The sequence below is a fragment of the Macrobrachium nipponense genome, chromosome 19 (assembly GCF_015104395.2).
Source record: "Macrobrachium nipponense isolate FS-2020 chromosome 19, ASM1510439v2, whole genome shotgun sequence".
NCBI classification, from domain to species: Eukaryota; Metazoa; Arthropoda; class Malacostraca; order Decapoda; family Palaemonidae; genus Macrobrachium; species Macrobrachium nipponense.
Genome location: NC_061088.1, coordinates 18,979,504 through 18,994,897, shown reverse-complemented (window position 1 = coordinate 18,994,897; position 15,394 = coordinate 18,979,504). Strand labels below are relative to the sequence as shown.

General features: G+C 44.9%; 2 protein-coding genes across 2 annotated transcripts in view; one reads left to right on the top strand and one right to left on the bottom strand.

The window, feature by feature from the left end:
- Nucleotides 1-15,394, bottom strand: part of LOC135214550 (uncharacterized) — a gene marked incomplete in the record, with an annotated part of 215,355 nt that overhangs the window by 134,731 nt on the left and 65,230 nt on the right.
- LOC135218909 (uncharacterized) overlaps nucleotides 1-15,394 on the top strand; it is a 54,599-nt gene that overhangs the window by 13,691 nt on the left and 25,514 nt on the right. Inside the window, exon 2 of the mRNA XM_064255355.1 lies at nucleotides 98-262. Coding sequence (XP_064111425.1) covers nucleotides 98-262 — 165 coding nt within the window. The remainder of the gene's footprint in view (nucleotides 1-97; nucleotides 263-15,394) is intronic.

Genomic DNA, 15,394 nt, shown 5'->3' with positions numbered 1-15,394 from the left:
TTCCTGGTTTAATCTAACTACATGCTCCGGCATGGCAGCGGAGTATTTGTTAGGCTGTAAGTGTGCACCTGATACTCATGTATCTCTCCACTTACAGGCTACCAACTGCCAGGTCCAGGTTGCAACGCAACGTTGTACGACCCCTGCGCCCATGAAGAGTGTAGGACCACGCCCAGTTGTGCCACCACCACAACGGACTGATCGTTTGGCACCGGAGGCTTGCCACCACTCTGCTACGACCTCGTTAGTCAGCTTTGGGTGGGTAAGTCTACTCCTAGACTTTTTTCTTGGTCTTTATCACTACTAACCACTTAGTCTTTAAGCTTCGTTTTTTAAAAAACCCTATCTCCGCCGTTAGAAGCTTCATATCGCCTTCTCTTTTCAGGCTGCCGCCGTGAAGGAAGTGCCTGGCAATGAAGGCTTGGTTGTGGGCGGAGCTTCGGGAAGAAACGACACGCCAAGGACCAGCCTATATACTTGATAAGAAGCTGGCCGTCCAGATCTTCCCGGTGGCAAGTCGACTGGTTACGTGGGGACCCCATCTCGGCAGACCCCTCTCATAGCCTCTATCCAGCAGGAGGTGCAGCAGGCGTTCGGGTCCGTCTCTACGCAGGAGCCCCGGTCCCAGAGTGGCCCAACCTGGACCTGAATATTACGCCTATGGCGGTAGGGGCAGAGGATTTGTTGGTTGAGGTAGGTGTGTCGGCGCCCCAAGGTCTCTTTCCTTGGGTGCTCCTGGATCTTCTTCCCCTGTCCCTTCCTTCCTCTTATTCCAAGGCCTCACGGTATCTGAGATCCCTGCCCGCTCTCCCGCTCTCTCTGTACCCCGAAGGTGAAGGGACAGAGAGAAACAGAAGACACTGCATAAGACGACTTCTAAGAAGTCCGTCGTCTTCCTCAGCTAGGAAGTCTACGACTTTCCTACGCTGCGCGGAACTGAAAGCAAAGCCTAGCTCTTCTATTCGAAAGAGCTCTAGAAGCAAGGCTCTAAGGAGAAGGCTCGCGCTCAGGACGCGAGCCAAACGCCTTCTCCGGCATCTACCGGATATACTCCGGTAACTCCGTTGTTGGGGTGGCGGGAACCGAGCTCCTTTGATACCACCACCTTTTCAGCAGTTGTGATGCAACAAGTGGGAGAGATGGTTGGCTCTCTTGGCTCTAAGTTTGAACAGATGTTGCACAGCTGTCAAACACCATCAACCAGTCTGGCCAGTCGATTTCAAGATCTCTCTAACCGAGTTAGAGAGCACGACGACCGCTTTGCTGGTCTTAACCAGGCTCCTCAGCCAAGCTCCCCGTAGCAGGTACTGGTGTTTTTACAGTTACCTCCTCCTACGAATCCCCTACCAGCCTTCTCCATGGATAACTCAGGGAGAGTGGGGCCGGCCCCTTCAAGGACGGCATGATTTTCTGTCCCGGAGTGTGAACTCGAAGGATTTGAGGACTTCGAGTTCTATCCTCCCGGACTGGACTCAGCCTTTCATTGGGTATGCTAGGATGACCGTCGCTGCTCAATCACTAGAGAGGATAAGATCTCCCGAGAGACTGTGCTGATAGTAGGGATCATGCACAGCGGGAATGGGTTCACTGCCTGGAGGATTTGGGAGTGTACCAACACCAAACTCCAAGCATTCAAGAGTCCATTCACATTTTGCTACAGGAGGAGGAGCTTCTCTTTCCGTTCGCTACCCAAAAGTAGTTGAAGCGACTCTTCAGGCAGTCCTCAAGGACGAGCCCATGCCACAGTTGAAGGGAAGGGAATCTTACTTCTCCGCTCTTCCCGGGCCCTTGGAGAATTGGAGGGGAGAACTGCCCTGCCACGTTCTCAGTAGGTAAGCTTAAGCCAGACTGCGCAATGGATCAGTTTGGCGAGAAGCTTCCAAGACTGCTGATACCCTTATTCAGGCAGAGTTTGATGCCCGTACAAGATTTGGGTAGGGTCCCTTAACTCCCCTGATCATTACGGAAATGGCTGCCCTGTCTTACGCCACAGAACCTTTATCAAGATTCTGGCTAAATCACAGCTTCAGACAGTCCAAGCTGATGCTTTTGACTTATTCCTAGCTAGAAGGAACTGCCGAAAGCATGTCTTGCAGGAGGCAACTATCAGGCATGAGCCTAATAGACTCTAGCTTCCAGCATGTGGGGTGCGGACCTCTCCCAGAGCCTCTGTGAATGAGGTGCACCACGAGGCTGCTAGGGCTTAACCAGAGCCAAAGAGAAAACAAGAGACCGCCCCTGCCGCTGCTGGTAAGAAGCTAAAGAAAAAGACAGGAAGAAGGTTCAGCCTTACCAAAAAGCAACAGCAGCAACAGCAATTTGTCAGGCCGTCCAGTTACACAACAGGGACAGCCGTCAACTTCGAAGGCAGACGCAACCCATTCTCCGGGTGTCTCCTCAAAAGCCAACCTTCCACCTCTTACGCAGTCTTGCGGCCTTCAATTCAATGTACGAAAGCCAGGCCTACCCAACTTTAATAGGTTTCTCTAGGGGTAGCAGGGCGAGGGGCCACTTCGCCAACGTGGCACAGGAAGAGCTGCAAGAGGTAAGCACTTCCAGAGGAGGGCGCGGAGGTCAACCCGCCCAAAACAAACAGGTGAGGCTCCCCAGGTAGGAGGGAGGTGTCCTCTTCCCGTCACAGGTGGGAGTTCAGCAAATGGGGCACAGAGCATAGTGTCCAAAGGATTGGGTTGGAGTTGGATCAAAAGATCCTCCTCCAATCAAATCATTCTATCAGGAACCATCAAAGGAATTGACAGATTATGCGGAGGAACTCCTTCAGAAAGGAGCTATTGCGAGAGTCAAGCATCTAAAATTTCAAGGTCGCTTATTCAGCGTGCCAAAGAAAGGCTCAACAAAAAAAGAAGGGTAATCTTAGACTTGTCAAAGCTAAAACTCTTTCATTCGTTGCGACAAGTCAAAATGCTCACCACTTTCGCAGGTACGGACTTACTCCCCCGTGGGGCCGTCACAACCTCATCGATTCTTACAGACGCATACTATCATATCCCATATAGCTAGACACTTCCATCCATTCTAGGCTTCAAACTAGGAAATCAGACGTTCTCATTCAAAGTGATGCCCTCGGTCTGAATGTAGCCCCCAGGGTATTCACGAAAGTAGCAGAAGTGGTAGTTCAACAGTTGAGAACTCAAGGATAATGGTAGCAGCATACATCGACGATTGGTTGATCTGGGCACCAACGGTCGACGGAATGTCTCAAAGAACACGAAGAAGGTAGTTCAATTTCTGGAACATCTGGGGGTCCAGATAAACAAAACGAAATCCCCAGACTCACTCCGGAGTTCTCGTTTTCAGTGGCTAGGAATCAATGGGATTTGTCTTCCCACAATCTGTCAATTCGGTGGTCAAAAGAAAAAGAAATAGCCAAGTCTGTGAAACAATTTCTCAAATGCAAACAAACATCAAGGGAGAAACCAGGAAAGAATCCCTAGGTTTCTCTTCAGTTTGCCTCAGTGACAGACATCCTCTGAAAAGCAAGGCTTGAAAGATTATAAATCGAGTTTGGGCGATCGAGAGCAAACGTCAAATCTCGAGACAAGTTGTCAGTAATTACCACAGATCCTTCGCAATCAGCTCCGTCCATGGACAAAAGTGAAGAATCTTAGCCAAAATTAGTACCCTTCAATTTCCCCTTCCAGTGTAACACATTCACACGGATGCCTCCCTGTCCGGATGGGGGGGATATTCTCAATTCAAGCTAGTTCAGGGGACTTGGTCAGATTCAGTTCCGCCAGCTTCACATAAACGTCCTGGAAGCAATGGCAGTATTTCTTACCCTGAAGAGATCCTTCCCCCGAAGAAAGTCTCATCTAAGACTAGTTTTGGACAGTGCAGTGGTAGTACATTGCATCAACAGAGGAGGGTCCAAATCCAAACACGTGAATCATGTTTCATGATAGCCATCTTTGGCACGAGCAGACAAACACAGATGGCATCTGTCTGCCACCCTCACTGGCGGGGGGTAAGAAATGTGATAGCAGACGCTTTGTGTCCCCGGTCAGTCCCCTCTGGAATCAGAATTGGGTCCCTAGACGGAGGTCATTCCAGTAGGATATGCCGGAGAGTCCCAGGTCTCCAAGTAGATCTCTTCGCCTCACAACGCGAACCACAAGCTCCCCTTTGCTATGTGGCCCCCAACCTGCGACCCTCTGGCTTATGCCACGGACGGCACCCTGTCGTAGATTGGAATCAATGGAGGAAAATCTTATGTTTTTCCTCCAGTGAATCTTCTTTTGAAAGTCTTCGAGAAGCTGAGGACTTTCAAGGGACTAGTAGCTCTATTGCTCCAGACTGGCAAAAAGAACTGGTATCCTCTGCTTCTGGAATGGGTCTACCGACCCTCAACGGATTCCCCCAATCCCAAGCTGTCGCAATCAGTACAAAATGAGGACTGTGTTCGCTTTCCTCAGAATCTTTCAGACCCTAACTTTATTGGACTTCATGAAGTTTGCGGCTAAAAAAGATGCTAACATTGATCCACACAAAAACATCCTCTTTCTAGAAATCAGATTAAAAAAAGTGAGTCAACTATTAGAAATATGACTCAGCTGTTTAAAAAATTTAGCATCCTTCCTGAAAGAATCAAACACTACAACCATGACAGTTAACTTAGCTATATCCTTTTTCAGGTCCTTGTTTGAAAAAGGATTAGCAGCTAGCACTATTACTACTCATAAATCGGCTTTTGAAGAAAACTATTTCAGTGGTTTCCAAATAGACTAACAAAGAATCTTACTTTACGTCTATTCCCCAAAGCCTGTGCTAGACTTAGACCTTCTCAAAGCCTACTGCATTTCATGGTTCTAAATGATGTCCTCAAAACTAGCCTCAGATACTGACAACTCGTCTTGCACATTCATAATGCTTCTTAGAACGACGTTTATTTTTGTTAAGCCTGGCTCAGGAGCCAGAATTTCAGAAACTGTCGGCTCTATCAGAGATGCGGGTCATGTGGAATTCTCCCCTCGGGAGAAGTTCTACTTTACTCCGGATCGTAGCTTTTTATGCTAAAAATGAGGACTCCCACCCCTTGCAAGGTGGGCTCCTTGGAAAGTCATTTCCCAATTCCGCAAGATCCCCTCTCTGCCCATGTATCAACTTTTAAGAGCCTTTCTATCTCGTACATCCTCTAGATCCTAGGTTCTCTCTTTATGAGAGAAAAAGGTGGCACTTTTATCAGTGAAGGAATCAGACAACAGATCCTTTACTTCATTAAACAAGCCAACCCTGATTCATTTCCAAAAGCACATGACATCAGAGGAGTAGCCACCTCAATTAATTACTTTTCCAACATATGAAAACTTTGAGGATCTTAAAAAGTATACTGGATGGAAATCACCGACAGTCTTTAAACGTCATTACCTGAAGTCTTGGAATCTTTAAAATTTTCTGCAGTAGCAGCGGGAAACATTGTTTCTCCTGACTACTGCATTGTAGTTGTAGTATAGATCCAGGTCTTTTCCTTTTCTACCTACCTCCGTTCCCAACATGCCCTCACCTATTGCCATGCTACTCGGAATACTCTAGCCTTAGCCGCTAGAATCATATTGGTGGATTGTCCCCTTTTTTTTTTTTTTTTTGCTAGGGACATCCACGTTATGTACATATAATGTACTTCAGTGTTTCTACCCTTATTTTTATTATTTTTATGTAGGGTAGAACACTATGAGTTTGTATTATTTTGTAAATATCTTAATTAAGTGAATCATTCTTTATTGATTTGCCATTACATATTATATATTACTATGTCTAATATAAGTTAATTTTAAGTACTTTATATTGATTGCTTCTTTTTTAGCATACCATTGTTTAGGATAAGTTAGCTTTAAGTACTTTGTTTTTGTACTAACTGTAATGTCCCTGATTCACTTTTATTTATATATCTCCTTTTTACTATTGGGTTTCATTTGTCCTTATTCCCATCTTGTCGTTTTCTCTAGTACTATTTCATAGGCCGACACGAGCTGAGCCCAGAGAAGGGATTTTGACGTAGGAAAAATCTATTTTTGGGTGATTGGCTCGTGTCGCCCTATGAAACCCACCCTGTTTTCTTTTACCCACCCTGCAGGACAAGATGTTCATAGATTAAGGATGACCGCTAGGGGCGCTGCTGTCCGTGGCGTCGTAGTAGTAGTAGTAGTAGCGGCCGTCATCACCCTTTAGTATCAGCTCTCTCTGTGGGGATTTTATGTTGAAGGTCTAAATGGTGAATGACTCGTGGTAGTGATCCACTCGCCTATATTCCCATACCGACACTTCTTTTATAGAGTGAGCGAGTCAGTTTTACTGACATTTTCTTCATTTTGTTTTTCTCTGGTAATTTTAGATTAATTTTACCTAGAAATAATGATCTTAAGGATATTTCATAGGGCGACACAAGCCAATCACCCAGAAATAGATTTTTCCTACGTCAAAATCCCTTTAATACCCTCAGTGTGACACCAGATAATGATGTTGACGGTGAGACATGAGACAATGAGGGCTGCTGATAACAATGAATTTTCGTGTTTTTCTTTCAGCACACTCCTGGCCTTCGCTAATTTTGCTAGCCTTAGTTGCTGAGTAGCCTTCTTGATCTTAGGTAACTTCGGCATTGCTATAAGTTCACTAAGAAGTTATAAAAACAACATAAATAGGTAGTAACCAAACGCAAGTGCGTAAGTGCGTGCAACCCCTTTGACGTCTGTGGCTTAACTGAGTCATTCTCTGAGTCTCACTCTCGCCTATAAATAACCGCTCTGAGCAACTCACCTCCTCTCACTACCTTTCATTGCTACCAGATGTATGAGAATTTCAAAAAAAAAAATTGAAAAAATCGCTGTATATATGCAAAAATAAACACACAAAAAAACGATCCTGTCAAATCAGTCCATACAGCGACACAGTTACGATGACGTCATCATTTAACCCTCTTACGCCGGAGCGGTAAATAAAAAATTGTCTCTCGTATGCCGGAGGGGTTTCGGAGTGAGCGCGGAAGCGGAAAAAATATTTTTTTCAAAAAATCACAGCGCGCTTAGTTTTCAAGATTAAGAGTTCATTTTTGGCTCCTTTTTTTTTTCATTGCTGAGGTTTAGTATTGCAACCATCAAAAAATTTTAAAAAAATTATCATTATCATATATAAAAAATGTAATATATATAGGGCAAAAACAAAATTATATAATTGTATTCAAATCACGCTGTGCGCAAACGGTTAAAGGTAACAAGTTCTTTTTTTTGGCGTGTAATGTACACTAAATTGCGATCATTTTGGTATATAACACATTGTAAAACGATAAAAGCAACACAGAGAAAATATTATCACAAAATAATGCATGAATTCGTAACGCGGACATAAACAAATATTTTGTTCAAGTTTTCAAGATTAAGAGTTCATTTTTGGCTCCTTTTTTTCATTGCCTGAGGTTTAGTATGCAACCATCAGAAATGAAAAAATTATCATTATCATATATAAAAAATGCAATATATGATAGCGCAAAAACGAAAATTTCATATATAATTGTATTCAAATCGCGCTGTGCGCAAAAACCGTTAAAGGTAACAAATTACTTTTTTTTTCGTTGTAAGTGTACACTAAATTGCGATCATTTTGGTATATAACACATTGTAAAACAATAAAGCAACACAGAGAAAATATTATCACAAAATAATGCATGAATTCGTAACGCGCGGACGTAAACAAATATTTTTTTCATAAATTCACCATAAATCTAAATATTGTCCTAGAGACTTTCCAATTTCTTTCAAAATGAAGACAAATGATTGAATATTACTATACTGTAAGAGATATTAGCTTACAATTGCAGTTTTCAACCATATCTGACGAGTTAAAGTTGACCGAATGCAAATTTTTTTATATATATTTTTTATATGCAATTATTTCGGAAATAAGAAAAGCTACAACCTTCAAATATTTTCGTTTTATTCTACATGAAATTGCGCACATTTTATATATAGAAAACTCTATGAAATGCCTAATATGAAACGGAGCAAATATTCCGAGAATGGGACGTACGCATTTCGGAGATTTGTGGCGGAGAATCTGCGCACGGAGGGAAGGAAAGATTTTTTTTTAAATTCACCATAAATCTAAATATTTTGCTAGAGACTCGAATTGTTTCAAAATGAAGATAAATGACTGAATATTACTAGACTGTAAGAGTTTTAGCTTACATTGTGTTTTTCGACCATTTTGGTAGAGTCAAAAGTTGACCGAACGTTTTTTTTTTGGTTTTTTTTTTCTATTGTCATTTATACGCAAATATTTTATCAATGAAACTTAACCCGTCAGATATATATAGCTGTATTCTCTGACGTCCGACAGAATTTCAAAACTCCCGCACACGCAGTGCGGCCAGGTGGTTAGTACCCATTCCCGCCGCTGGGAGGCGGATATCAGGAACCATTCCCATTTTCTATTTCAGATTTTTTCTCTGTCGCCGGTCGGTAAAACAACTGTTTACAGACCTCCGCCTAGGATTTTGAAACTTCTTGTGCTAACTTGAGTATTTCTATCGACTTTTGGTTTGATTTGGCTTGTTGGCTTGGCATACGCGATAGTGGATTGATTTAGGATTTTGGCTTTGACTTTTTCTTTAAATACGATGTCTGGATCTAGCTCTGCTAGCTTCAGGGTGTGTGATGTGCAGGAATGTAAGGTGAGGTTACCGAAAGCTTCGGTAGACCCTCATTCGGTGTGCTCGAAATGTCGAGGTCATGTATGTATGTTGAATGATAGATGCATCGAGTGTGAGCAATTGATGAGGTTGAGTGGAAGGTATATGATTCTTACGTGAGAAAGCTTGAGCGTGATAGAATCAGGAGGCTTCTCTAGAAGTGCTTCTGTGAATAGAAGTCAGGGTAAGATTGTATCTCCATTAAATCCTCCTGTAGATTTAATCCAACCTAATCCTGTTGTATTGCCACCGGACAATCAGGAAGTGTCTACGGAAGGAAATGTATTATCTACGATTATGGAGTCGATTCGTGCCCTGGAATCAAAAGTGCTTGCTCTACAATCAAATGTGTCTAAGTGCAATGATAGTGTTAGTGCATCTAGTGTTGTGGAGGGGGCGTCAGATCGGTCCCATAATGCCGTCCAGGGCCTAGGCCTCTGCCGGACTCCCAGGCCTTAGGGAGAGGGCAAGCCGAAAGCCGAAGGAGGGTTACGGGATCTAATATCCGGTCTGACGTCCCTTCGGCAGAATCTGAGGATGAGTCTCAGACTGCCAGGGTTCGTGCACAAGCACGGGTCCTTAAAGAGTGCTTCTCATCCTCCGAGGCTTCCTCTCCTCACCGGGGTTGGGACTCTCGGAGGACCTCTCATGGGGAGAGCGGCAGGGGCGCAAGGTGCCGCACAGGCGGCCGTCGTCCTTGTCGCCCTCTTAAGAGAGGTTTCAGAGAAGAGGACGCTTCACGTCCTTCTGATCAATATTTGGATTCTTCACTTGAATATTTTGAAGCTTTTCCACCGCAGAAAAGGAACAAGACTTCATCAGGGGAGGACTCTTTCGAGCGTCCAAGTCTCTCTAAATTTGTTCCTGAGTTGAAGGAAAGGGCATCCCCTCGCCCATCTTCCTCTCACAGGATTAGTCCTTCTCCTGATCGAGAATTTTCTCCATCAAGGGAAATGCTTTTTAGAGATGCAAAGCAGTTGGCTTCCTATTTTGCGAAGAAAGAGGCAGAACCTAGTCATCGGAGGAAGGATCGGTGGCTGCCTGTTAAGAGGACTAGGCAGTCCCCGGCTCCTTCTCCTCGTTTTTCGGCCTTTGAGTCACCTTCTAGTAGCCGACTCATTCGAGAACGTGAATGCGTTCCTCATGAAAGGGCGTCTAAGAGAGACGAATTTGATGGAGATGTGAGTTGCCGCACAGGTGGCCGGCGTCTTTGTCAAAAGGCCAAGAACGTTCAGAAATCCACGACAGAAGTTCACGGTTCTGTTGTACGTTCTGTTTTGCATGACGATAATCAAGACGCTTTTAAAGAAGCGTCAGATAGTGTTCAACGTTCTGTGCATCGAAGTACTCTTCAGGACGTTCGGGAAGACGCTTCTTATGACGCCTAGCGTCTTACGCATCGGAGCGCTCGCCAGGACGCTCGAGCAGACGCTTCTCAGGACGCGCAGCGTCTTGCACATCGGGACGCTCGCCAGGGCGCTCGGGAGGACGCCTTGGAAGAACGTTTGAGTCCGAAGCGTCAAGATATTTTGCAAGCCCAAGATATTAAAGCGTCGAAGATAACAAGGAAACAACGATTGGTTACGTTCGAACTCTTTCTTCAACAAGAGGCACCCTCTTGCGAACAGGACTTCAAGGATTATTATCATCGCGATCTTTGAAGGACACTGCTACTCGAGAGAGAGATTCTTCTAGTGATTCGTGCCCTACGGATGATGAAGAGCCGACAGCGTCAGCGGCTTCAGATTATAAGACGTTAACGAACCTTCTTAAGAACTTGTTCCCGGATAATTTTCAAGCGCCGGTTCCTTGCTCTCCCCCTTCACAATTAGCCTCATCGAAGGCCAGGAAGGCTCCTGGCTTCGTTAAAATGGCCACTTCGCTCTCTGCGAAGAGAGCGTTTAAGAGAATTCAGGATTGGATGGACTCAAGGAAGGCTAAAGGAAAGACTTCTTTTGCTCTTCCCCCATCTAGACTGAGCGGGAGAGCGGGGATCTGGTACGAAACGGGAGAAGAAGCGGGATTGAAAGCGCCGTCTTCTTCTCAAGGCGATTTCGCAAATTTAGTGGACGCTCCGAGGAGGTCTTATCTATCATCAGCGAAGGTTTCTTGGATGATGTCAGAAACAGATCATCATCTCAAAGGAATATTTAAGACACTGGAAGTGTTTAACTTCTTGGATTGGTGCTTGGGGGCCTTGGATTTACAATCTAGAAGTCAAGACTCTATTTCTTTGGAAGAACTTTCAAGTGTGCTGGCTTGCATGGATAGAGCAGTAAGGGATGGCTCTGATGAATTAGCATCTCATTTTGCTACTGGACTGCTGAAAAAGAGAGCTCTCTATTGCAGTTTTGCGGCGAAAGCGGTTTCTCCTGCGCAGAAGGCAGAATTGTTGTTCGCCCCCTTCTCTACACACCTTTTCCCGCAGTCCATGCTTAAGGATCTGTCGGTTAATTTGCAGGAGAAAGCAACGCAGGACCTCTTGACTAAGTCTTCCAGACGCCCTACTCCCCAGGCTTCTACTTCAACCGCGCAAGCCCCCAAGAAGAAATTTAAGCCCTTTCGTGGAGCACCTTCCTCTAGAGGTTTTTCGAGAGGAAGGGGGTCCTTTAGAGGCAAGGCCTCTTCAATTAAGAAAGGAAAAAATTGACATTTCTGCCCTTCAGGCACCTGTCGGTGCGAGACTCACCTTGTTTGCTCAGGCATGGAGGATGATAGGGTCGGACACCTGGTCCCTAGATGTGATCGAGAGAGGATACAAGATCCCTTTCCTCTCTGCTCCTCCTTTGAGCACGAAGCCGATAGACCTGTCGCCCGCATACCAGCCAGAGAAGCAACAGATTTTGCTCGACCTTCTAGACCAAATGTTAGAAAAGAAAGCCGTAGAAGAAGTCCTAATGTTAGATTCCCCAGGCTTCTACAACAGGTTATTCCTGGTTCCGAAGCAGTCTGGGGGATGGAGACCTGTCCTAGACGTCAGCAGACTGAACCTTTTTTGTGAGGAAGGAAAAGTTCAGGATGGAAATGTCTCAGTCTGTTAGGGGCTTTGAGACCAGGAGATTGGATGGTGTCATTGGACCTCCAAGACTCTTATTTCCACGTCCCGATTCATCCTCAATCAAGGAAGTTCCTGAGGTTCGTCTTAAAAGGGCAGGTCTTCCAGTTCAGGGCTCTTTGCTTTGGTCTGAGTACGGCACCGATGGTTTTCACTTTCCTCATGCGGAATGTAGCAAAATGGCTTCACCTATCGAAGATAAGAGTCTCGCTCTACCTGGACGACTGGCTAATCAGGTTGTCTTCGGAGTCAAGGTGCCTGGAGGACCTTCAAACGACATTGCAGCTGACGAAGGCCCTGGGCCTAATAGTCAATTACGAGAAGTCCCATCTGATCCCCGCGCAGTCCATCGTGTATCTGGGGATTCAGATTGATTCAGCGGCTTTTCAAGCTTTTCCATCAAAGGAACGTCAGCAGAAATGCTTAGAAAAAGTGTCGGCTTTCTTAGGGAAAGAAACATGCTCGGCGAAGGAATGGATGAGTCTGCTGGGAACCATTTCTTCGCTGGAGAAGTTTGTTTCCCTAGGGAGGTTGCACCTCAGGCCACTCCAGTTTTTTCTGGCAGAAAACTGGAAGGACAAACAGAACCTAGACTCGACTTTGGTTATCTCACAAGCGGTCAAGGATCAACTGAAGTGGTGGCAAGATCCAATCAAACTTTCGGAAGGACTGTCCCTCAACCTTTTGAGCCCCGACCTAGTGTTGTTCTCAGACGCCTCCATGGTGGGCTGGGGAGCAACACTAGGCAAGGAGGAAGTGTCAGGCCTCTGGAGAGGGGAACAGAGGTCCTGGCACATAAATTTAAAAGAGTTGGAGGCCATTCGGTTGGCTCTTCAATTCTTCGAAGAACGATTGGTGGGCCCGAGTTGTCCAGATCAACTCGGACAACACTACGGCTCTCGCTTACATCAAAAAGCAGGGGGGGGGGGACACTCTCGATCACTGTTCATGGTAGCGAGAGACATCCTTCTATGGGCGAAAGCTCGAAGCATAGTGATCCTAACAAGGTTCATTTCAGGAGTACAAAATGTTTGAGTGGATCTTTTAAGCCGTCAACATCAGATGCTTCCCACAGAATGGACCCTCCATCTAGAGGTTTGCCAAGAACTATGGAAGATGTGGGGACGACCGCTAGTCGACCTCTTCGCAACCTCGAAAACGAAGAGGCTTCCGATTTATTGCTCTCCAGTTCTCGACCCGGAAGCAATAGCGATAGATGCCATCCTATGGGACTGGATGGGGATGGACGTTTACGCCTTTCCCCCGTTCAAACTCTTAGGAGAGGTAATAAGGAAGTTTGCGGCGTTGCCAGGAGCGAGGAATGACTCTGATCGCCCCCTTTTGGCCCTCAAGCGATTGGTTCACGGAGGTACATCTCTCTTCTCCCGTCAGACTTCTCAAGAAACCCATGCCAGAGAGAGTAGATCTTATCAAACAGCCCTATCAAGAAGTTGGCCAGAGTGAGAGGTTTTTCAAGACCAGTGGCAGAGGCTATTGCCAATGCGAGAAGAGCTTCCTCTCGAGCGGTTTATCAATCGAAGTGGGCTGTCTTCAGGAGATGGTGTAGGAAGAAAGGTATTTCCTCCTCCACGACCTCTGTGAACCAAATCGCTGAGTTTCTCCTGCATTTGAGAAATGTGGACAGACTTCCAGTGCCCACAATAAAAGGATATAAGAGTATGCTGTCAGCTGTCTTCCGTCACAGAGGGTTAGACCTGACAAATGATGAAGACCTTCACGATCTTTTGAGATCGTTGAAACAGCTAAAGTACTGGCAACCGAAGGTCCCATCATGGAACCTTGACGTAGTTCTAAGGTTCTTGATGTCGGCTCCGTTTGAACCTCTGCATGCTGCCTCGTTGAAAGACACTACAAGAAAGGCGATTTTCCTAACTGCTCTTGCCACGGCAAAAAGGGTTAGTGAAATTCAAGCAATGAGTAAATATGTGGGTTTCAGAGGACACAGTGCAGTGTGCTCCCTGAATCCTAACTTCTTAGCTAAGAATGAAACCCATCTAACCCCTGGCCGAAACCTTGAAATCAAGGGGTTAGCAGAGTTCATCGGACAAGAGCCAGAGAGAGTCCTGTGCCCTGTCAGGGCTCTCAAATTTTATTTGCAAAAGACTAAAGACTGTCGGGGTCCTTCTGCAAAATCTATGGTGTCTCTGTTAAGAGACCCGACTTTCCTATGTTGAAGAATGCACTGGCATTCTTTTACGAAATCACCATCAGGGAGGCCCATGCGTCCTGCCCAGATGGTGATCTGAAACTTTTGAAAATAAAAGCCCATGAGGTGAGAGCTGTCGCAACCTCAATGGCATTTCAAAAGAATATGGCACTCAGCCGATATCATTAGTGCTACTTTTTGGCGAAGCAACTCTGTGTTCGCTTCACATTACCTGCGGGATGTGAAGACGGCATATGAGAACTGCGAGTCGCTAGGACCATACATTTCCGCAGAAATGTTATTGGGGGCAGGAAGCAGCACGAATCCTATCCTATAGAAAAGGGATAGGTGTGCTTTTGATTTTTATGGTGTTGGTTTATGGTTGACATGTTTTGAAGTTGGTCGCCTTGAGGCGCTTTCCCTTTCTTTAGCCTAGAAGTTATGGGACTAACTTCGATAGGTAGGTCAGGTGTGGTTTTAGCTCGGGTTGCCCTCACAGTATGGTCAATATGGTCTAGTCACATTGTGGGCACTGTCTCGTTGATCAGATCATCTAGAATCACCAGCCTATATAGGTCACTACCTTGCTGGAGACTCTAGTAAAGCAGAAGCAGACTTGGGTGACAGTAATCACGAAGTCAGCTATGCTAACAGGTAAGGAACCAAGATGTCAATCATCTGCATGTAATTTGTTTCCTAAAATCCTTCTATTCTGTCCCTTCCCACCTCCAATGGTGGGATTCAGCATATATATATCTGACAGGTAAGTTTCATGAACAAAATGTTATTGTCATTGTACAATAAAGTTTGTTCACTACCTAGGCAGATATATATAATTAAGTACCCACCCACCTCCCTCAGGGGACAGTGGTATGAAAAATCTGAATAGAAAATGGGAATGGTTCCTGATATCCGCCTCCCAGCGGCGGGAATGGGTACTAACCACCTGGCCGCTCACTGCGTGTGCCGGGAGTTTTGAAATTCTGTCGGACGTCGGAGAATACAGCTATATATATATCTGCCAGGTAAGTATGAACAAACTTTATTGTATCATGACAATAAAATTTCAAAAATGAGAAAAGCTACAACCTTCAATTATTTTTTGTTGTATTCTACATGAAATTGTGCACATTTTCATATATAAAACTTTATGTAACGGCTAATTTAAAATGGTGCAAACATTACCACAATCGCACATATGATTTTTTCGGAAGAGTTACCGCACGAACGTAAAGAAAAATGTATTTTTTTCATAAATTCACCATAAATCTAAATATTCTGCTACAGACTTCCAATTTGTTGCAAAATGAAGGTAAATGCTTGAATATTACTAGAATATAAGCGTTTTAGCTTAAAATTGCGTTTTTTTTTTCGACCATTTCGGTAGAGTCAAAGTTGACCGAAGGTTGAAATTTTGGCAATTATCGTTATTTATAGAAAATATCTCAAAAACTGATAAAAGCTACAACCA